The sequence below is a fragment of the Mirounga angustirostris genome, unplaced genomic scaffold, assembly GCF_029215605.1.
Source record: "Mirounga angustirostris isolate CCGP_5_RB_7025 unplaced genomic scaffold, mMirAng1.0.hap1 SCAF_6, whole genome shotgun sequence".
NCBI classification, from domain to species: Eukaryota; Metazoa; Chordata; class Mammalia; order Carnivora; family Phocidae; genus Mirounga; species Mirounga angustirostris.
In genome coordinates, this window is record NW_026991714.1 from 149,777,525 (window position 1) to 149,800,120 (window position 22,596).

The 22,596-nt window shown below is 45.2% G+C and overlaps 1 protein-coding gene across 6 annotated transcripts in view; it reads left to right on the top strand.

Moving 5' to 3' along the window:
* Nucleotides 1-22,596, top strand: part of DOCK1 (dedicator of cytokinesis 1) — a 489,580-nt gene that overhangs the window by 424,210 nt on the left and 42,774 nt on the right. For all 6 annotated transcript variants that reach the window (XM_064595456.1, XM_054508462.2, XM_054508463.2 and 3 more), the window contains 5 exons: nt 1,560-1,645; nt 1,826-1,982; nt 8,197-8,237; nt 9,668-9,758; nt 12,545-12,664. In XM_064595456.1, coding sequence (XP_064451526.1) covers nt 1,560-1,645; nt 1,826-1,982; nt 8,197-8,237; nt 9,668-9,758; nt 12,545-12,664 — 495 coding nt within the window. The remainder of the gene's footprint in view (nt 1-1,559; nt 1,646-1,825; nt 1,983-8,196; nt 8,238-9,667; nt 9,759-12,544; nt 12,665-22,596) is intronic.

The following is a 22,596-nucleotide window of genomic DNA, read 5'->3' on the forward strand; positions in this document are numbered from 1 at the left end:
TCCACCCCTTGGCTTGCGTGGCCAAGAGCCCAGCCTGTGTCTTAGCAACCTGCTGGACCATGCCTCTGCTGACCTATGAAGCTCTCCCCAGCTCCAATGTAGCACTAATACCCCAGTGATTCATGTGCACATAGCACATTCATGCCCTTAGAACATCAACACCAGGCATTGTTCTAGGAGAGACCCAGAGACACAAAAGTTCTTTCTATCACACAGCTTAAATAATTGTAGGATCCTAGTAATAGTGGAAGACTTGGAGATTCTTCCCTGGGAAAGCATTGTCTGAGCATGTATTTTAAAGGGATCCTAGGGCACCTGGGTGGCTCAGTCAGTTAAGTGTCTACCTTCAGCTCAGGTCATGATCCCAGGGTACTAGGATTGAGCCCCATGTCAGGCTCCCTGCTCAGCGGGGAGTCTGCTTCTCCCTTTTCCTCAGCTCTCCCCCTGCCCCTGCTTATGCGTGCTCTCTCTTAATAAACACTTAAAATCTTTAAAAAGTAAAATAAGGGGATCCTAGAGACCCCTGCCTACATGCAGGGTGTTCTTGCTTTCTGAACCCCAAATTTAGCTGTTGTTTCCCTCAATTCCTCCTATACCTGTCTTCTTTCAGTTTGGTGTGGTTGTCTTCCGCTCTGTGGGAGTAACTCTCTCACCGGCCTCCTTCCTCCCTGCCCCAAGTCGATGGGTAATTTCGGGGCCCCTGCAACATGGTGGTCAACTATGGAGAATCCCATACAGAGGTGGCCCTGAATCCTGCCAGGGATGGGGGACCGGGCAGCAAGGATGGGCACTCGGATCCGTCATTAGCGAGGTGGTTATTTCCAGCCTCATCAACCATGAGGCTCATGACCCTTGTGAAAACAGCCTGGAGATTTGTACCTCTCCAGAATTTAGAGTTTTTCCCAAAACTCCAAAGAGATAGGGTTTGGGTCCGAGAGACAGTTCTGGGGATCCTTTCCCACCGCTGTGCTCTGGAAATCTGATCAGAAGCTTTGGGGTGTTCAAGGAGAAGGCCTGGAGATGGACCTTCTTGAGATGTCTGCTGGTGTTTTAGGGATATTGTCTCTCCTGCATTTTATAATATTTTTTTCAACCGCAGTGCGATATTTCACTAGATCCATCAAGAAATGGCAGTGAAGTGGCCCCTTGGATGTTTTGCGATTGCAGGGAACTCTTTGCTGGCAAGTGAAATGCCATCTGTTCTTTTCCAGGAACCACCGAGCTATTTTAGATGTTACTTGTTCGTGGAGATGAAGTTTGAGACACTTTTTCATGTTCCGTCGTCTTTCTTTCTCTGGTTCTTGCTCCTGCTATCAGAATATACACGTTTAGGCTCCATTAACCAGGGAAGGAAATGAAAGATTCCCCTGTGGCAGGGGATCACCAGACATCTCCAGAGGTCCAGGGATGGCAATTCTTAAATGAAATCAGGCTTCAAAGGCTTAGGGTAACTAACTATCTGATGATGCTCTCTCACCGATTTACGTACTACTGATGCTCATTTTTAAAATGAAATATCCGCCATGCTGATTATTTACGCTTCCTGTGTTTAATTATAGTTTGAAAATGAGATCATCACCAAACTGGATCATGAAGTGGAAGGAGGCAGAGGAGATGAACAGTACAAAGTGTTATTTGATAAAATGTAAGTGTTGATTAACAGTAGGAATTATGTCAGAATAGAGACAGAGAGACTGTAATTAGACTACAATGAACTTTGTAGCCCAGAAATAATTAAAATGTGTTAATAATGGAAAATATTTTAAATTGCACCTCAGTCAACTTTCTGAGCGTGATTAACAAGGTGTGCATAATTACTTTTCAGCCTCCTGGAGCACTGCAGGAAGCACAAATACCTCGCCAAAACAGGAGAAACTTTCGTCAAACTCGTTGTGCGCCTGATGGAAAGACTTCTGGATTATAGAACCATCATGCATGATGAGAACAAAGAAAATCGCATGAGCTGCACTGTCAACGTGCTGGTGAGTGAAATGCAAGTTAATTAAATTTCCAGTCTTCACGGTGAGCCAGAAACTGAACCAGGAAGTTCAAAAGCCTCCTGGCTGCTGATCTCGGAACTTTCCAAGGCAGAACGCAGCCTCCTTTGCTCGTTTCCTTGTGTGTTGTGGGGAAGGACAAATGAAGAAGAGTTTTGCAGTTCTGCCGTAAACAAGTCTTCAAAATCATCTCCCCTCTGGGGGTTTCCAGGTTCTTCTTCCTGGGGCTGAGAATGATGAGCCATCCTATTTGTTCGCCAGGGTAGCACCATCGTTGATGAGAGATCTCTACTGCTTCGTCATTAGGAGGTTGCAGACATGTCCTGTAGTGGGTTGAGTGGTGGCCCCCAAGAGGTAGCTCCAGCTCCCAATCCTCAGAACCTGTGAATGTGACTGTACTTGGACAAAAAGGTTCCTTGCCGATGTGATTTAGTTAAGGGTGTCGAGAGGCGATTGTCCTGAATTACTCTCCAGGTGGGCCCTAACGCCAGTAACAGCAACAAGTGTCCTTACAAGAGACAGGAAAGGAGACACACAGAAGAGCATGTGAAGGTGCAGGCAGAGACTGGAGTGATGTGACCACCAGCCGAGGGGCACTTGGAACCATCAAAAGTGAGGAGGGGCTGGTAGGATTCTCGCCTGGAGCCTTGAGAGGGATTGTGGCCCTGCTGACGCCTAGATTTCAAGTCCTGGCCTCCAGAGCTCTGAGAGAATCCATATCGTTGTAAGCCACCAGGGTTACGGTGATTTGTTACAGCAGCCACGAGGAGCTGGCTCATGGCCTCATGGAGAGCAGGGGGCTTGGGTAAATGTGGCCGCTGCCATCCACAGGCCTCTTGCACACCTCCTGTCACTGTGACATGTCCAGGTCCCCTGGACACCCCCTTCCTGGTGTAGTTGTGGTGCAGAGATCGGGGCACGGCGCTTTCAGGAAGCTTGACTACCTCAGCTGCAGGGAGTGGCTGGCCAGTCTCGTCACTGTCAGGAGCATTGTGACTCCCACATCTGCCTTCAGAGCTCTCTTCCTCTCTCTGTGTCATCCTCCTCGGTCACTCCCAGAAGGAGCCAGAAAAGCAGACTCTTGGTGCTTAGAGGGTTTGCCTCAATTGCCCCTGCCTGTCCCAAAGCAAGAATTCGAGAAAACACTATTCCTGCTTCGTGCTACCTACTTCACTTCTCTCGAGTTTGTATATCATCATCTGGTCATTAGATGACACGTAGATGCTCTGCCTTCACTTCCATACCCCAACCCCAACTGGAATGGACCTGTAGGCACTTTGAACTCGTGGAAATGGACTTTTGTGCCAAGAGGAATAGGACCCATCATTCAGTCTTTAGAAAACCACTAGAGATGCAATAGGTTTAAAAGCAAAAGGGGATATTTTCACCTCCCATCCAGTGTATTGTCGATACTGCATTTGTGCTTTGCATGAGGAGTTGGCAGCTGAAAGCTCATGAGCCACCTCAGCACCTGCCTTCTGTGGATTGGCAGCCTGTTTTGACGAATGATAAAAAACTTCTATAGCAGGTTTTCTTTTTCCCTAAACATCTAAATATGGGGGACTTCTGGTTTCCAGTTTAAAAGGAGCTTGGACTCCTCGCCGTAAGAAAAAAGCTGGAAAACCAAAAATCAACAACTCTTCTTAGATCCATCTTCTCAGATCTACAGGGAAAACTGCTCCCCCCAAAATTGGAGAGACAAAAGGATCCAGTGAATCACAGCTTACTTTCCTACTATGGACATACTTTTCTAGTGCTCCCTCGGATTTTTAAGGGGATCTAAGAAGCTGATTTGTGTCCAGAGGGAAGAATTATTAATATGTTTATTCACTTTCCAACTTTGATGTTTGAGAATATTGTTTTTTTTAAGCAAGATCTCTCATGCTCACCAGGACGTGAAACCTAGTGGAGATGTGCTCTGAATGTGGCCTTTTATCATCAGAACCCAGGGTCGGAAAATCAGCTCTTGAAAGGCCACCTGCAGTCGCAGTTTCTGATGTTAAACTGTGTTCCTCCGTCATACTGAGGCTCACTCAGTACCTACCTACTGTTACTGCAGTCGGTACTAGCCAGGCTCTGACCAAGAAACATGCCCAGGATTCCTGAAATTACCTGACATCATTAACATCTTTGAACTTGGAACATCCCAGATCAGTCCACGAAGAGTCAGGAGTTCCATTCTTAACCATTTCCTGGGGATCATAAGATGGATCCCAGCCTTTCACAGGCCTTTCATTTAAAAAGTAAGATAGATCTATGGATTAAAGGGAAACAAGAAAACTGGGTTTGTACAGACCGATGTTCTGCCTCTTAATATTCACTACCCAACTCATATTTAGTCATATAAATAAAAACATAAATATATTTTTATTTTTTTTAAATTTTTAAAATTTTTTAATTTTTATTTTTTTTTTGCGAGAGAGAGAATGAGAGAGAGCACGAGAGGGAGGAGGGTCAGAGGGAGAAGCAGACTCCCTGCTGAGCAGGGAGCCCGATGTGGGACTCGATCCTGGGACTCCAGGATCATGACCTCAGCCGAAGGCAGTCGCTTAACCAACTGAGCCACCCAGGCGCCCAAAAAACATAAATATATTTTTAATCTCCCAGTCCATTTTCACTTTTTCTCCTGGTACTTTTCTTATGAAACAAATAGAGTTTCATAGAGATGAATATGTATATCCATCTCTAGATGAATATAGACGTGTAAGCATACATTAGTGATGTATAAAATGCACTCTATTTATCACTAACCTTGAAATCCTAAAGTTAAAAAACAGAATCAAGAACATAGGATTTATTGATGCCCTTTAAGCCCATTGCCAAATTTCCTTTAGAACCAGTGCTCTTGTTTTTTTTTTTTTTTTTTTAAATGGAATCGCTGAACATTCTAAGTTGTGTGGGTTCACTAACGTGTTACTGTTCCTTGCATTTAAAAAAAATTGTTTTTAATAATTGACGAGCAGTCACTGTGCAGTGACCTAAGTCCCCTACACATACCCATCCCTGAAGCACGTCTGCATTACATTGGATCATGGTTCCCCCTGGACAGAATGCACATTTGTAATGAAGTAGAATTTCATTGTCCCCTCACAGTCGTGCAGTCTGTCATGACTGGTTGGTAATTTTGTTGTGTGTCACCCCTTTTTTCTACGCGGTCATCAAGATAGCCCTCTCTCAGGCGTGATAGACTCCTTGTTATTTTTTAGACATCAGTTGCTTTTTTCATGGCCCCTTTACAAGGCTAATTAAGGTGGTTCTCACGAGAATTCTAAAAATCTCAGTACTTGTTGTCATCGTGAAGGAATACAGATCTGGAGTATAAGGCAAATGTGTAAGTTCTGGAAGATTGGTGCTTTGTGGTGCATTAGCATGGGGGTCTAGTCCAGAAAGGGTTGCAGAGATCTGCAGAGCTTGAGCCTGGCACAGACTCCACACTGGTGCAGAAGGGACTTCAGAAGGGGCGATGATGGGGAGGGGGAGGGGTGCTGCCTGCAGAGCCCACAAGTGGAGCACCAAGAGCAATGTGAACTTTTACGTAAGAAACCCACAGTTTTATATAGAAACTGGGGTTTGAGATGAGCGTCCTTCAGTTGTAGAGGTGTTTTGAAGTCCTAGGAAGGGAACAGAACTAAGCACAGGCAGGACGTAGAAGACATTTCCATATCCATGAGAGAGGAATAAAGGTCGCATGATATCCTCATTGCGAAATTATAAAGGAGAATGATCAAAAGCTTGGGGAAAGATTAAAAATACCAGTGCAAAATAGGATGGTATAAAATCATAGCCTGTAAATACTGGTGAGAGCTGGAAGTGAAGGGCTCATCCTCTCCCTTTGATGCGGATTCTCTTTGTTACATCCCTCTGAGTTGTCGGCTGAAAATATCCTCATTACTGAACCATAGCATATGAACCAGAGGAGATTAAAATCTCAGATGCAGCAAAATATGAAAATCTTGGAGCATTTTTCTAAAGGTGCCCCCTCTTACTTTCTATATTTGTTTATCACTTCTTTTCAGAGAGATCGATTTCAGAAGCAGTATCTTTTTTTGCTCATGAAATTAAACAACTTTTTCCATCTTAGGGGATAATTGGAGTCCTTTATAATGATCTTAGGCCCTAATCCTAGAGTCCTCACGTTGTAAAGGTGCTAAATTTCACACTGAAAGTGGCTGTGGTGGTTCCTGCCATACCTTTGGCCTGGTTAGGTGAGTGTTCTGCACCTTTTTGGGGCCCTGCGTATGGTAAAGATTTTAAAGTGTTTATAGAGATGTTTACATTAAGAAATACAATTTTTTTCTTTTTTTAAAAAAAGATTTTATTTATTTATTTGAGAGAGAGAGAGCGCACAGCAGAGAGAGAGGGAGAAGCAGACTCCCCGCTGAGCAGGGAGCCCAATGTGGGGCTCGATCCCAGGACCCTGAGATCATGACCTGAGCCCAAGGCAGACGCTTAACTGAGCCACCTGGGCACCCCAAGAAATACAATTTTTATAGGAATTTTCATGTTCACCCAGAAGATATTTTACAGTATGTAGAAAGAGCCCATTGCTTATAACCTGCTAATTAATCTTTCTTCGTCAGAGAGCGTTGAAGTACAGAAGGTGCTTTCAAGTGGCAACCAGTTCCATGGTTTACTGTGGTTCGCAAGGTCAATCTGTCTGGAACAGCACTGTCCAATAAAAATTTCTGTGATGATGGAAATGTTCTCTGTCTGCACAGTTTGGTACAGTAACACTAGCCCCACGTGGCTACTGAGCACTCAGGGTATGGCAAGCGTAACAGAGGAAGCATGGAAGCACATAAGATGAATGAATGTAAAATGAATTACACGACAGTCCAAAACCTTTGGGATGCAGCAAAGACGGCCCTAAGAGGGAAGTATATAGCAATACAGGCCTTCCTCAAGAAGCAAGAAAAGTCTCAAATACACAACCTAACCCTACACCTAAAGGAGCTGGAAAAAGAACAGCAAATAAAGCCTAAGTCCAGTAGAAGGAGGGAAATAATAAAAATTAGAGCAGAAATCAATGACGTAGAAATTAAAAAACAAAACAAAACAGTAGAACAGATCAACAAAACTGGGAACTGGTTCTTTGAAAGAATTAACAAGATTGATAAACCCCTAGCCAAACTTATCAAAAAGAAAAGAGAAAGGACCCAAATAAATAAAATCATGAATGAAAGAGGAGAGATCATAACCAATACTGCAGAAATACAAACAATTTTAAGAGAATACTATGAGCAATCGTATGCCAACAAATTAGGCAATCTGGAAAAAATGGATAAATTCCTAGAAATGTATAAACTCCCAAGACTGAAACAGGAAGAAATAGAAAATCTAAACAGACCCATAACCAGCAAAGAAATTGAAGCAGTAATAAAAAATCTCCCAACAAACAAGAGTCCAGGGCCAGATGGCTTCCCAGGGGAAGCGAATGTTTAACTTTATTTAATTTTTTTAAAGACTTATTTATTTATTTGAGAGAGAGAGAGAGAGAGGAGAGCAGTGGGGAGGGGCAGAGGGAGAGGGAGAGAGAGAGAATCAGAGAATCTCAAACAGACTCCCTGCTGAGCGGGGAGCGCGACACAGGGCTGGATCCCACGACCCTGAGATCATGACCTGAGCCCAAGTCAAGAGTTGGTTGCTTAACTGACTGAGCCAACCAGGTGGCCCTAACTTTATTTAATTTTAATTACATTTACATTTGCATACATGTGGCTATGGCTACTGTATTGGACACCTCAGGTCTAGAATCCCACATTGCCTTCTTGCAGCTCTAGCCAAGGCTGGGCCCAGCATGTTTTAAATCATGTTGATGATGTTTATTCCCAAATTTGGGATCTTTCATGTTTTTTTCATCTTCTAATGACTTTACAATGGTAAGAATGGCTAAGGCGTCATATCTTTGGGGTAATACCTTCATTTAGCTAAAGACTGGTGACTTTCAAATGACAAAAGTAGGTTTTAGTCCTCACGGTGTAGGAATGGAATCATTAGCGTCGTGCCCCCCGCCCCCCAAAAAAGGCGAAGACCAGTGTAAGACATCTTTGTACTTTATGTGAATTTATGGTTCTAAACCAAAGAGCTGGGTCCCTTTGGCTGTGCTGGACACCAATGGAAGAACTGTGAGTGTTTAGTGCTCATGTGACACCTTTTGTAAAACAGGTTTCTTAAAACAGTGTTGTGGTTTATTTTTCAGAATTTCTACAAAGAAATTGAAAGAGAAGAAATGTATATAAGGTATGTAGGCATCCCGCTTGTCCGTGCCCTCTGCGCTTTTATGATAATTGCTGTTTGTCAAGTGCATGCTAACAACTGTTTTATGGCAACAGGGGTTTATCTTGTAGGAATCGTGAATCCTAGAAGTTCAGTTTGGTGTATTCTGACTCCTTGTGCAGATGCCAACACAGACATTTCGGGGGTCATATTTAGCCAGCTTAGAGTAAAGCCATAAATTATTATTTCACAGGGTTTTTGTATCTCTTGACTGACTCATGTGGCGCTTTGGAAAAGAGACAACAGCATAATTTTCATGTTTTGCAGTAAACCATAAAATCAAATGAGAAATCAGTTTTAATTTTATCAGAAATAGACAACAGTATAATTTTTCAGTCTATTCTTCCTTTGACACTATATTCTGATGTTTTATATTATTTGCTGGATTTTTCTCCTTCATTTGCCTTTTTTTCTAGAGGGGTGGGGTGTGATGGACCCCTCTCTTGGTCACTTCTAAGGGCCACTGTCAGTATTTAGCAAGATTATAACTTGGCAGAATAGAATAAGGGTATGTCCATGTGGCTTAGTGTTTAATGTGGCTTAGTGTTTACATCAAGCATGATTTTCTAACTTGATTTCTAAGAATTTTTTTTGTTTCTCCTTTATAAAAATATATCACATAAACTTAATAAACTTTTGCAAAAGCAACCAGATTCTTTTATCCAAAATGTAGTTTACTGTATATTAAAAAGCAACCTTTATATCTTTATGGCAGAGAAATTCTTTTGCTCACATTCACCGTGATCATTGGAGCTCTTTATTTTTATGGATTTGTATTTTTATGGATTTTTGAGGGTGTGTGCATTTGGATTCAATAGAAATGTGAGAAATCACAAGCAAACTTCATGATCTCATTTCAAATATAAGAAGAAAACTCTGGAAAAGATGAAAAGGAGTGAGAGACCCTTGAAGTACAATTCTGCATTCTTGGGCTGTCTTCATTTTCAACCTGAAAAGGGAGGACTTAAAATTTTTTTACAAAATATTATTGTATATTACTCTTGTTGGTTTTCCTTAGTGCTTTCTGCACTGGAAGCATTCGAGGCATTGGGAATTGTGAACATTATGAAGAGAAAGTATAGATACAATTTCCTGTTGAAGGTAGATTTCAGATCTTGCAGTCCTCAACACAAATGATTTGTTGACATCTTAAGAATATCGCTGTGTTGGGTGCCTGGGTGGCTCAGTCGTTAAGCGTCTGCCTTTGGCTCAGGTCATGGTCTCAGGGTCCTGGGATCGAGCCCCGCATCGGGCTCCCTGCTCGGCGGGAAGCCTGCTTCTCGCTCTCCCACTCCCCCTGCTTGTGTTCCTGCTCTCGCGGTCTCTCTCTCTGTCAAATAAATAAATAAAATCTTAAAAAAAAAAAAGAATATCGCTGTGTTTCATTGTCTCAGGTACCTGTACAAGCTGTGTGACCTGCACAGAGAGTGTGACAACTACACGGAGGCGGCCTACACCTTGCTTCTCCACGCAAAGCTTCTGAAGGTAATAGAAATTAATAGAAATTACTACATACCTTCATGATTCTGTTGTTATAAATTCTAAGATGATTTAAAATTTTATTTTTCCATGATAAATTTTAATAAACCTATAATTTAAGATCTTACTGATTTTGACTAAATGCAGTGACATAAACGAAGACATTTAGAAGGTACTTTGATGACAGACTTTGCCCTACTGAATGCAGATTTAACAAGATGTCCTAGCAGATCATCACTAAGCATCATAAACACCCATCATTGAGCTGTTGTCTAGCCATGAGTTAGAGATTCTACAGATCCTTATTCATGCCAGCAAGACTCAGTAGTAGAGGAGAATGTCCTCAATAAGAAGGAATTTCTGAGGTAGATAGCTAAGAGATAGGATGAAACATATCCCTGATTATCTTAGCAAAGAGTTCACATTGAGATCTTGTATTAGTCCATCAGTTCAGGTGAGATCTCCTACCTGATTCTCCTGGAGTGTTGCTCCTGAGCACAGGTCTGGCATGACAACTTTCAGCTCCAGTGATTCTTTTGTTATGCATATATCTTTTGGCATTGGCTTGTTTGTTTGCAGTAATACATTAATGTTCTTCCCTCATATCCAATTCTAGCCCAGTTAATCATACAGAGTAGACCCTCAGTAAGTAATTGGGCGGTTGGATGGATGGATGTTTGGGTGGTTGGATGGTTGGATGGATTGAAGAATGGAGGTGCGTGTGTGGATGGATGGATAAGTAGATGGATGGTTGGATGAATGGATGGATGGAAGTGTGGATGGCTAGATGGATAGATGTGTGGATGGATAGATGCATGGAAGGAAGGATGGAAGTATGGGTAGGTAGGTGGATAGATGGGTAGATGGATGAATGGATGGATGAGTGGGTGGGTAAATAGATTGATCCAAATGTATAGGTAGGTAGCTAAGTGGCAGATGGATGAATGAGTGGATGGATGAAGGAGATGCTACACAACCTCTAGTTTTACGTTTTAAAACCTTAGCTAATCATAGATCATCTTTCCCATTACATCCTTGTAAAAAATTGAAAAATTATAAACTGGATAAATACCAACAGTTAGGAGAATTAGAATTTAGTTGAGTGACCCAACATAAAGACCATTCATTCAAGGAGTCCTGTTTTCAAAATCAGGCCAGCCCCTTGAGCACCAAAAACCCGAAAAGATTACATTAAAATGGGCGTTAAGCAATGTCTGTGGGTGATGACAAGCATTAAGGAGGACACTGTGTTTGGAGTGAAACTCCAGCAAGAATCTTCCAGCCTTTGGCCCAACCCTAAAATCTCCAGCATCTCTTTATGCTACAAATCTACACAGGAGTGTGGTATAGAGACACTGGAGTATGGACATTTATCTTTGCCTGAACACAAAAGGGTCCATTACAAAGAAAACAGGAGGAGGCTCCATCTGGGAGCCTCATCAGTAGTCATCAATAGACCCCCTTTGGCTTCACACCAGTAAAGCTCTCCCAAGGAATGTGATTTAGGATGATAGAGATTTCCGTTGGTACACCTGACACCAGCCGTATCACTAGGAATTCTAACGGTCTTCATTTGCTAGAAACCCAAATTTCAGTAATAAGGCGTTCTCGCCAATACGAAGGTATTCATTTTCACCAGGGAAATTGAAATGGGGTTGACAAAGTGCTCACTTACCCTCCCTCATAGTACACAAACATTTATTGAGCACAGATGGGTTCGTCACGGACCATACGAGGGCGTTTCACATCCCAAACCGTAGGCCTGGATGCATTATCTTTTCCACTGGGACTCTGGATTTTCCAGTTAAGTGGCAAATGCTCTGTAATTTCTCTCCATATATTTTACACCGTGACGTTTCACAATTTTCCCTAAATATGTTTTGATATTGCATTCAGCGTGAACTCATGCTGGTTAATCAACTTACAAAAGGCATTATTTGTATTGTTATGAAAATTGTTCTTCAACGTGACAAATATATTCTTGTCCATTAACTAAAAATTTTTAAATATAATCTTTTTTGGTTATTTTGTCAAAAACAAGAGCGATAAAACCGTTAGCCTTGAGCCCTAGTAATCAAGTGAAATCATGTGAGTGTTTAATTGGAAGGTGTAGAGGGACTTTTACTCCCTTATTCAATGTTTTCCTAAGTGATTTTAAACTGCAAGGAAGTTATTCGAGATCGGAACTTTCTTATTTATTTTATTGTAGTTACATGCCAGAATCACCTAAAAGTTTACATTCATCCCCCGTGAAGGTAGAAATCTAGCTATGCCGTGAGAACTCCATAATTAATCATTTCATAACAACTGGTTGTAGTCAGGATACGCAAGTCTAATTTTAAGGCAAAGCTTAAAGGTGTGATTGATATGTGAGATCCGTGTATCTTCTTCGCTGTTGACTAAAACGTTGAGCATCTCAGGACAGAGGCCAGCACCCCGGGATGCCTCACTTGAGACAGCCCAAATCGCCTGGCTCATAATTCACCTTGGGAGTTACAAGACGTTATCAGCAAGCTGACGGTTCTGTGCTTTCCAGAACCTGCTGGGTTTCTCTCTGTATGAATCCAGGCCCAGCTTTGCCTCCCTCTAGTCTTTCTTTCCTCGTGGGAGTTCTACACAGAGGTTCTACTCTCATTTCCAGGCCCCAGCAGCCCCGAGTGTCCTTGGGACCTTGGCAAGCATGCATGCAGAGCATGCGGGGCTCACTCTGGTGCCTTATGACCAAGGGTGGGCCACTGGTGACACTGGACACACCCTCACCTGACATGTCTCATGCTTGGCTTTTGTCTCAGTGGTCGGAGGATGTGTGCGCGGCCCACCTCACCCAGCGGGATGGGTACCAGGCGACAACACAGGGCCAGCTGAAGGAACAGCTCTACCAGGAAATCATCCACTACTTCGACAAAGGCAAGGTAAAAAAAAAAAAAAGTCATTTTTTTTTTTTTCCTGTGTTTTCCTCTTTATGCGTACCTTCCTATAGCACACATTTTGTAACACACAATGTTTGTAGAACCAGACATTTGTTAACAGATTGTGTATTGGAAGGTTTTATGCATGGTCCACCCATTGGCACTTCTAAGTAGAAATCCTACCAAAAAAACCCCTGCAGTTCTTCCCTTTATACGTGCTCTGAAAGTAAAGACTAAAAAGCACAAGTATTTTACTAGTCCTTGCTGGAGAAAACCATGTCCGGGACCCTGATTTGGAGGCACTTCTGAGCACTTAGAACGAATGGATTCCTTTGACAGTTGGCATTTTTCTATGACCCCTGAGAAATGAGTCCTGTGGTAAGACCAGTTGTGCTCCATTTTGGCGGATTCTAGATTAATTGGCTCCCACAAATTATTTATTCCATTGACTCCAAGGGAAGGAAACCTGCCATCATTTTAATCAGCCAATAATAGATCTCATCAGTATAGTTTGTGTGATTCACATAAGCTGTAACTATTCGGGGGGGGAAAAAAAGGAGCTACTTGAGCTTTTTGGAAGTTTTGAAAATCTGCCACCAAAGGGACTTCGGACCTCCTTCTGTGACTTCATCAGGATTCATAACTCATCTTGGTTACCTGCTTTTTCTTTCTCACTCAGAGGAAGGTGACCAGAGAATCCGTGGAGGTACCGTGTGAGTCTCCTAGGGCTTCTGTAATAAAACACTACCAACCGATTGGCCTTAAATGACAGAAATGGGTTCTCTCCCCATCCTAGAGGCTCTAAGCTGGACGCGAACATGTCGGCAGGGCCGTGCTCTCTGTGTCAGAATGACGAAAGGGAGAATCTGTTCCGTGCCTTGCTCTTAGTTCCTGGGGTTGCTGGCCACCCTCGGCGTCCCATGGCTCCACCTTTGACAGCACATGGCACCCACCCTGTGTGTGTCTCCGTGTCCAGATTTCCCTCTCCCAAGCCCACCGGTCATTGGATTTACCACCCAATCCGGTATGACCTCCTCTTCACTGATCACATCCAAAGACCCTATTTCCAAATAAGGTCCTATTCATAGAAACCAGGGATTTTGGGGGGGTGGGGGGGTGGGACGCACACACACACAATTCTACCCAAAACAACACTTACAGTGGGAAAGGATGATGGCCACCTCTTTTTGTGGCTGTCAGTACAGATCAAACCCTATTGAAAAGATAAATGTGTGTTTTATTCATCCCCTACTGTCCTTGTCACAGGGACAAAGAATCAAAGGATTCAGAATAGCATGGAAATTGCCCAGAGACCACTTGGAAATGTTCTACAGATTACACCTGGTCCTGTAGGGGAACAGAACGTATTTCTTCATAGCAATGAGACACTTTCACAATTAAGGCCAATTCCTAGAATTTTCTTAGTTTAGCCAGGGGAACCCTATTTCTCAGCAAAGTGCTAGAGGAAATGGGGCTGATTCAGCCATTCCTTGCCCTGATGACTTCCTGGCTTGCTGTGTTCTGGGCTATGGGGTGGGCAGAGCAGGAGGGGGGCTGGGGAGGGCCAGATGTCATCGGGGCCGAAGGAACGTGTGCCTTTGCTCCTGTGGCCATTCTGGGCTCTCACGGTGGCAGTGTGTCCTCCGACAGCATCGGTCCCTGAGACTTCTCTCACCACGTCACCCTCGTTCCCTCCCTCACACCCTGCACTCCGGCCACGTCGCCCAAACGGGGGGGCCTCACACGCATCAGCCCTTCCTGCCTCTGCCCAGCAGGCTTCTGCTGCTCCTGCCCTTGGCTGGTTTCTTCCCATCTTAGCTTGAATGTCACCTCTTCTCTGACGCCCGCAGTGTCCTCTCCTCCTCTACAGCACTCTACAGTTTGCAGCGATAGGTTTGCATGTGTAGGTCCTCAGCAGGTCTCTCAATAGTCTCTCAGCGCCATGAACGTAGTAGCCACACATTTTCTTCCCCTTGAGTGTCTAATTCTCAAAATGATGCCTGGCACGTAACCTGGTGGGCATTTGTTGGAGGAACGGAGAAATCAGCAGAATAGTGAATGAATACTCAGCATTGGAGAGTGACTTCTGATAGTTGGAAATGTTCATCTATAACAGGACAGTGGCCTTCAATAAATCATAAGTCAAAGAGAGTCCTTTTCATTCTTAGCAAAGGTAGCCTCGTATGGGGCCGGGGGGGAAGGAATGTGTTCAGTTTAGAATAGAGGGGTTCTCAACCGGGACCCTCAGGAGACATTTGAGGTTGGCATGACTGGGGGGCATGGACAGCCCTGGCATCTAGTGGGTGAAGATCAGGGATGCTGCTGAACATCCTAGAACGACGTACGGACACACAACAAAGAATCCTCCAGCCCAGAATGTCAATATTGCCAAAGTTGAGAAATCCTGGTTTTGAAAAAGCTCAAGTGACAAAGTATTAGAGACAGAGAAGCAGAGGGACCATTCTCATGTGTTCCCATTTTCTGGAGGAGACACAGAGGTGGTTATGGTAAAGTGACCAGCTGGCTAACCTGGAGTCCGGAAGAGTGTACTTGTTAATCACAGTTAAGGAGGCTTGTCTCCACAGTAGCTGTTAGACTTGTCTTGGCAAAACAGAGTGAAAAGCCTTTCCTGAGGATTTGTCACTTTTCCACAAGAATGTTCAAAGAACCAAAGTCCCCTCATCCGTCGAAAGCTCATTTTGAGAATGAGCACAGGTGAGGGAGAAAATTCATCAGATGAGATCTGAAGTACCCGGGTGATTAGCTTCGATGCACAAAAACTCATTCTGACATCAACAAGCATGACATTTCCTGGGAAGAAGAGAACAGAAGCAAGTATTGCTCATCACCTCCATCAGTCCCGATGGGCAGGAATATGCTGGAGTTTCAGCCTTCCGAAGTCTCAGTGGCTCTGGGCCACCCGGAGGTATTTTTCACTCATGCCACCAGTCCGTCCTGCTGTCCCAGAGCCCAGATGGGCATGGGTTCCGCCAACAAAGGAATGCAGCCACGAAGGGACAGCGAGTCACCAGCCTGGCCCTTGCACGCACTGTCCAGAAATGACCCATGCATTTCTGCTCATGCCGTTGGCTAAAGCAAGTCACGGGGCCACAGTGGGCCCCAGGGGGTAGAAGTGCCCAGAAGGGGAGGCAGACGGGCAGCGTCTCCCTCTCTGAGGGCATTTAAGTAGACATGTGAGTCGGGCTTCTAACGGAGGGCTCTCAAGACACGTGGAAATTACCTAAGTAGGTCTATGTTCTAGAAAAGATGATATTCACACAAATTCCCCAGCTCTAGTACAGCTTCCCACAACTGGACATGTGAAAATAGAGATAGCTCACAGAACTTGGTGTTGGGCCTTGATCCCCATTTCCTTCTCCCATGGGGGCTGGGCATGGTGTGTGTAGCAGGAGAAAATGGGCTCCTGTTCCCTGTGGCTAGGACGCTGGAAACCTACCCAGCCAGGGAGTGAGGGAGGTGGGAGGTCACAGCAGAAGGTATCAGAGTTGGGCACTTTGTGCCAGAGGTGATCATTTTCATTTAGGAAATAAGACTGAGACATGGGTGTCCCTGCCAGGTGGGGGTCTGTGCAGTATTTGAGAAAGAATGTCCTCTGTGCCTTTTTGGAATACAATGGAATGAGACAAATGGCTATGCTCATTGCTGCAGATTACCAAATTTGACTTTGAGAGGGCCTCAACGTACACATTTCCATACTCCATTCCCAGATTGCAATCACCTTGGGGGAACCTACCTCACAGTGGCTCCTGGGTGATGGGTAGCAAGTGTTCTAGGCCATGGGAACCTGAGAAGGGCCTCAGTTAATGCGGGGGGACCCCTGAGCATGTGCACTGGGGAAGCCAGCGCTCAGGCAGTGGGTGGGACTGTAACCTAAGCGTTCTGATCCTGGAGTCACAAGGAACATGTGGTCATTGGCACCTGAAGTGTGGCCGGTCCAAACCGAGATGGGCTGTCAGCATACAATACACACGGGAATTTTAAGACTTAGTGTAAAGAATGTTGTTGAGGGCTGAGTTGTTTCTGCCAGAAACTCACATGTTCAAGTCCTAATCTCTAGGACCTCAGGATGTGACTGTGTTTCGTGCTTTAGAGGTGATTAAGGTAAAGTGAAGTCACTGGGATGGGCCCTGATCCAATCAGACTAGTGTACTTCTAAGAAGACATTAGGACACAGACACAACAGTAAGGACTGCGTGAGGGTGGAGTGAGAAGAGGTCCATCTGCAAGCCAAGGACAGAGGCTCTAAAGAAACCATCCAGCCGGTGACTTGATCTTGGACTTCCAGCCTCCAGAACTATGAGGGAACACATGAATTGAGGGGACCCAGTCCGTGGTACTTGGTTACAGCCACCAGAGTGACTAATGCAAATGTCAAGTATCTCACTAATTTTTGTGTTGCTGATTACATGCCGAAATGATAATACTGCAGATACTACTAAATTTTACTGAAACTAATTCCACTTTTTAAAAATGTGGCTACTGGTAATTTAAAATGACATACATGCCTTGCATTATGTTTCTACTGGACGGTGCTGATCTGAGCCAAAGACTTTGTTCTTGAGCATCCAGACCCTGGTCCTATTGGCACATCTGTCCACATGCTGGTGTGAATAGAGGCTTTACCATTCAGCCTCCAAGGCCATCTCAGGCGGCTAGGATTGCTTACATGCCTGTTGGCACTCATGCTGAGTGAATATTTGAAAAACTAAGTAATATCTGGAAGAATTAGAACATGGGACCAAAGCCAGGAAATAATAGAATTTATGTCAGAACGACAAGGGAAAGCATGATAACAAGCATCAACGTTAGGTATTTTTTTTCTTGTGACCCAATGTCATTCCTAAAATTTGGAAGAAAACTGTCGGGAGTGTGGTAGTTATTCACATTAGGGAATTTGGAGGGATGGGTGAGTTAGGGGCTCTTTTATGGCAGAGGATTCTCGGAGGGGAAAACACACAGGGCAAATGTTAGGGAAGAAAGAGGCAGAAACAGAGGGAGTTATGAATGAAGATACAGTGTAAGAAACCAAGAAAAAGCAACATAGCTTTGTTGGAGCAAGATGCAGCTTTCTGGTACTTATTTTATTATTAAAATGTAGCATTATGCTCCTCAGGTATGTTGTTTTCTTTCGTGCTTTGACCAAAGTCAATTATAATCTCATTATCGGTTTCCCAAGCTCTTAAGGATGAGTCACGTTCCCTCATTGTGATTTGTGTATCTAAGTGCCTTCAGGAATGAGAGTTCCTGACAGCTGAGCTCGTATCTGCGCGCTGGCTTGGCCGGGATCCTACCTGAGGCACTGCTGAACAATTCGGGTCTTTGGACAGAAAAGCTGCTGCTAGAGCCAGCTGATCCAGTGTCCTCTTCCTCGGGAGCTCCGTCTTCCCGACCACTCTCTGTTCTCACAAAGTGGCCACAGTATCTGTCATGGCTTGAATCACTTCAAAGATGCCCAGACCTCTGGGGTCCCCCCACTTCCTCCATAGATAGATCCAGGCCTCTCACCTGGCAGGTGAGGACCCTCAGCTCACCTTCCTAGGGTTGTAGGGCTCCACCCTGCCCATCAACCCTCTCTCTACCCACAACATCTTGCCTTTTTTGAGAACATGCGCTCTGATTCCCAACCACCTGGGTCTTCCCTGGGTGTGGAAGGTCCCTTTGTCACCTGCTGTCACATTCCCACGCTCTCTCTACCTTGGAGCGTCCCTGCCCCACCATCCAGGAAGATGTCGTCCTAGGCACTCTTTGCTCTGGCCTTAGAACTATTTATGTGTATCCTATATCTCCCTACTTTGAATATCTCACCCTTTTCAGGCCCCCCTAAGTACCCCCGGGGGGGATCCTGGTAAAATGCAGATTGTGATTCAGCAGGTTTGGGTGGGGCCCGAGGCTCTGTATTTCTAAGCAGCTCCCCGTAATGACAAGGGAGCTGGTCCAGGGACCACCCCAGTCACCAGGCCCTGCTTGGGCTGAAGCTACTTGAGCTTCTGTGTCCCTCTCAGGAGGACTAGTGCTGCATAGAAACTGGACACTCGGTCAGAAAACGTTTTTAGTAAACTTTATGTTTGAGAGCAGTTTCAGGTTTACAACAAAATTGAATGGAAAGTGCAGGGAGTCCCCACACAGCCCCACCCCGATGCAGCCACAGCCTCCCCCGCCATCAGACTGCCATTCGGGTTCATCTTCTATTCAGTGGAGCACCTTCTGGCCAGCGCTTGAGTAAAACACTTGGAAAGGGCACCATCACTCAGACATGCCACAAAGTACCTTCTGTTAGGCATGTTTGTCTCCTCTCTGTGGTCTTGCTTCCTGGCCCAGACTCTGAGTCCCTAAGAGGTCTAAAGGGGCAGGTCTCTGCCCTCACTTCTGCAGTGTGTGGGGTTTGGGGAGGGGAGGTGGGGGTTCCCCAGGCTCCTTCCCCGAGCCTGACGCTAAACTCTACTTCAGTACCACGTTCCTTGCAGAGCCTATAGATCAGACAAAGACAGTCTTGCAACACCTGGGCCGGCTTTTCCCTCCTTGATTCTGTGCATCTTTTCGAGATGACAGTCCTCAGTCAGGATGGTTGCAGGAGCTCATCAGTGAGTGGGCAGGACCGCCACACTGGGGGGCATCTGGTATGGGCCACGGTCTCCGATTTACAGCTGACCCAGGTTCCATCCCCAACCCCATGATCTGTGCATGATCCTCCAGCACAGGATCATTTAAATCACAAGAATTTGGTTTGATCTTGCATTTATTTCATTTTAAGGGGAAAACATTACAGTTCTGATTTAAAAACATATATCCGGGTAAGGGGACCTAACGGCTCAGTTGAATTTGAAGGCTGGGGATCACGAAATTCTAAAATGGAAACTAAACAGGGCCTCAGTCTGGCAAAAGTATGACGCACTTAAAGCTTCATCGATGCAGGCTGTCACCATGTGGCTGTATCCTTGTGTAATTAAGGAAATCTTCATTATGTCCTTAATGTGTGGAAACTTTTCACATTCTAGAGCTCATTTCACTGTTTTAAATTTATTCATCTTCCTAGGGGATGCAGGGACTTAGAGAATCCAAGGCAGGGGGATTACTGCCCCAAAGACCTTGGCGGGCCCGTGGAAGGCGTCCCAGAGGCCGCGGGGACAGCGGAGGACAAGGGACCGGGGTCAGAGTGTATTAAAAGTTTCTCTGCCTTTGTGCTCTGAATGCTGCAACGCTGAATGGATTTTCTGCTTTATACCCGACACTCCGGCTTTTGAATTATGTCCTGTTATCTTTCTGTATTTCTTCCACACGAAGTCATTTTTCTATTTTTGCCTTTCTATCATTTTAAAAAGTTTTGAATGTCTTTCAGCCAAGCTCTTGGGCTTTTCATCTTTTTCTTTCTCTCCATAAAACGTCATTTCCATCTGTTTCCCCTTTCATTCTTTTACAGTTCTTCCTTCCTGGGCTAATAACCACTCCTAGCTCCTTTTCCGTTCTGTTTTTACCACCCGTTTGAGCGTCCCCCTGAAAGCCTTCTGTCGGGTTTCATCCTGGCAGGCGGGCGTTCTTTCCCGAACATGCTCTGCATTGTCTTTCTCATTGTGTTTGGTTGAGGCCTAGTAATTTTCAATAAAGCCCTTAATCCAAGTGCTTCACTGAAAATTACCAGGCTTCTCTATGGAGGATGAGTCAAAAATAGAAGGCCTGCTATCGGGAAAATGGAGTCGGAGGAGTGGGGGTGTGGGTATTAAGTGGCGTTAAGCCACCTCTGAAACCAGGAAGCAGCCTGGCGGCGCCTAGAGAGGGACAGCATGACTGCTGGCCCGCGTGCTGTGTGAGGCTCCGTGACTGTTCCCAACTGGAGCTCGGTTTCCTTTTCCCTTAAAATAACCTCGCCTTGACAAAGTTCACACTTTGCCTTGCACCCAAGTCAAAAATGAGGCATCGTGCATCTTCCTGTGAACTAAAAATAGGGACTTGGAGAGTCAGTTTCTGCATTTGGTGAAATGGTTCAATTTCTTCTCTTAAGGATATGGGGTGAAGTTTTCTCGTTCTATGAGTTTCCCTTTTAAAGTGCGGTGGTTATTCCGAGGAACTGCAGGGCAGGCAGAAAGACACCCTCTTCCTGGATTATTCTCAGCATTTCCAGATGTTTGAACATCCAGATATTTGCCAGAATCTGTTCAGTTAGGAAGAATCTGACCTGCCAACATGTTGATATTGATTTGCTCCTATAAAGAGAGAATCATTTTTTTATCAGATCATGAGCAAAATCAATGCTTAGAGTCCGTAACGACACTACTCCCCATTCTCTGCAGGGTCCCTGACAGGTGTTTCCACGACCAAGCGTACTAGTGCCGAGGGCACCCATGAATGATGGAGGCCTGCCTCCAGGTCGGGCAGTCCACCCCAGGGTTTGTGTGCAAGCAGATAAATAACAAAACCTTCCTCTGATCTGTCATGCTGGTGGGTGCTGGGTCTACCTGTCTAACGAGTTTGGGAGTGATTACTTCTTTTGGGGAGAAAGGAAAGGCTTCATGGAGGAGGTGACATTTAGATTGGCTCCTGAGGAATGAGATAAAGTTTGCCTGGTGATGGCTGGGAGAAGCAGGAATTGTAAGGAGTGGGATTAGCACAGGTAAGGGGGAGGGCTCCTGAGGCCATCTTGCTTTTCTGGGGGTGACAAGGAATGTGTCTCCGGGGTGTGGGGTGAGCGATCCTGAGGCACACTGATGTAGAGGACTTGAGAGCCAGTGTGCACTTGGCCTTGTATGTCTCCTGAAGACTGGATTTACTCCATTGAGTAAGGAGCCATTGAGATTTCATGAGAAGAGGCAACAATGACTTCATTTTCCTCTTTCCCAGCAGAGGAAGGTGGTGTTGCTGGTGGGGTGGAGGGGCTGGAGACCCGTGGGGAGGCCAGAGCAGTTGTCCAGGCCTGGGATGCGGAGGCCCTGGGCAGGGTGGCCGGCAGCAGGGATCCGGAAAGGGAGGTGATGTCTCCAGAGACTTGAAGTCAGCTGATCACACGGTGCCTCTTAAATGGGTCAGTGTCAGAAGAGCAAATGCCAGGAGGAGCCAGGGTGCCCTGCACAACCCAGTGGCCTGAGGCAGAGCGAGGGTCAGTGTCCTCACGTGGCTGCGAAGTTGGAAGAGATGCTTCTGCTAAGTCCGGTGAGGTTTGATTTCCTGCGAGGCAGTTAAAGCTGTTCCGAGTGATGAGGCTCTGTTCCTGTCACATGTTAATTCTCTTTTCAAAGTAGTTGATTCTCCGGCTAGCATTACCAAAGCTATGTGATGTCACTTTGCCCTCCCCGCGTCCCTGGCATACCCTCGGATCCACTGGTCAATATCTGTCCCTGTATATTTTGCTTCTGTCCTGTCAGAGGGATGGGCTCTCCATGCACCTACCCTGTGCCCCTTGCCTGCCTGCCCCACCCCTCCAGTGTCCGTGTTTTGCTCTCTATAGACTAATACACATTCACCTACAACCGTGACCTTGTTTCTCTCCCATCTTTAAAAGAAGTCTCTCTCATTCTGACTCCTCTCCAGCAACTGTCAGTCTCCTCCTTTCTACACTGTTCCTCAAAGAGCGATCTGTATTCACTTCTGTCCCTCTCCCCCTGTTCTCTAGAGCCCGTTCCCATCATAAGTGCCCAATGACTACCTGCAGAATGAAGCAATATCCCTTCTTTGCAGCCTGATTTAGGCTTTTCAAAGTCTTGCAGAACTACAGATGTCCTGGCCTGAGGAAAACAGGCAAAACCTCTATGTTTGAAGATATGTTTCCTTCCTCACTTTTCCTTTCAGGGCGTTAAAAGCTGAGCAAATAAGGTCCTGTTCTGACAGGTAAAGAGTTTCTGTGGGGGAAAAAACAAGCCACGTTCATGAACATGACTTAGATGGGCAGTGATTCCTTGAGTACTTGACTGCACCAGAGGGGCAGG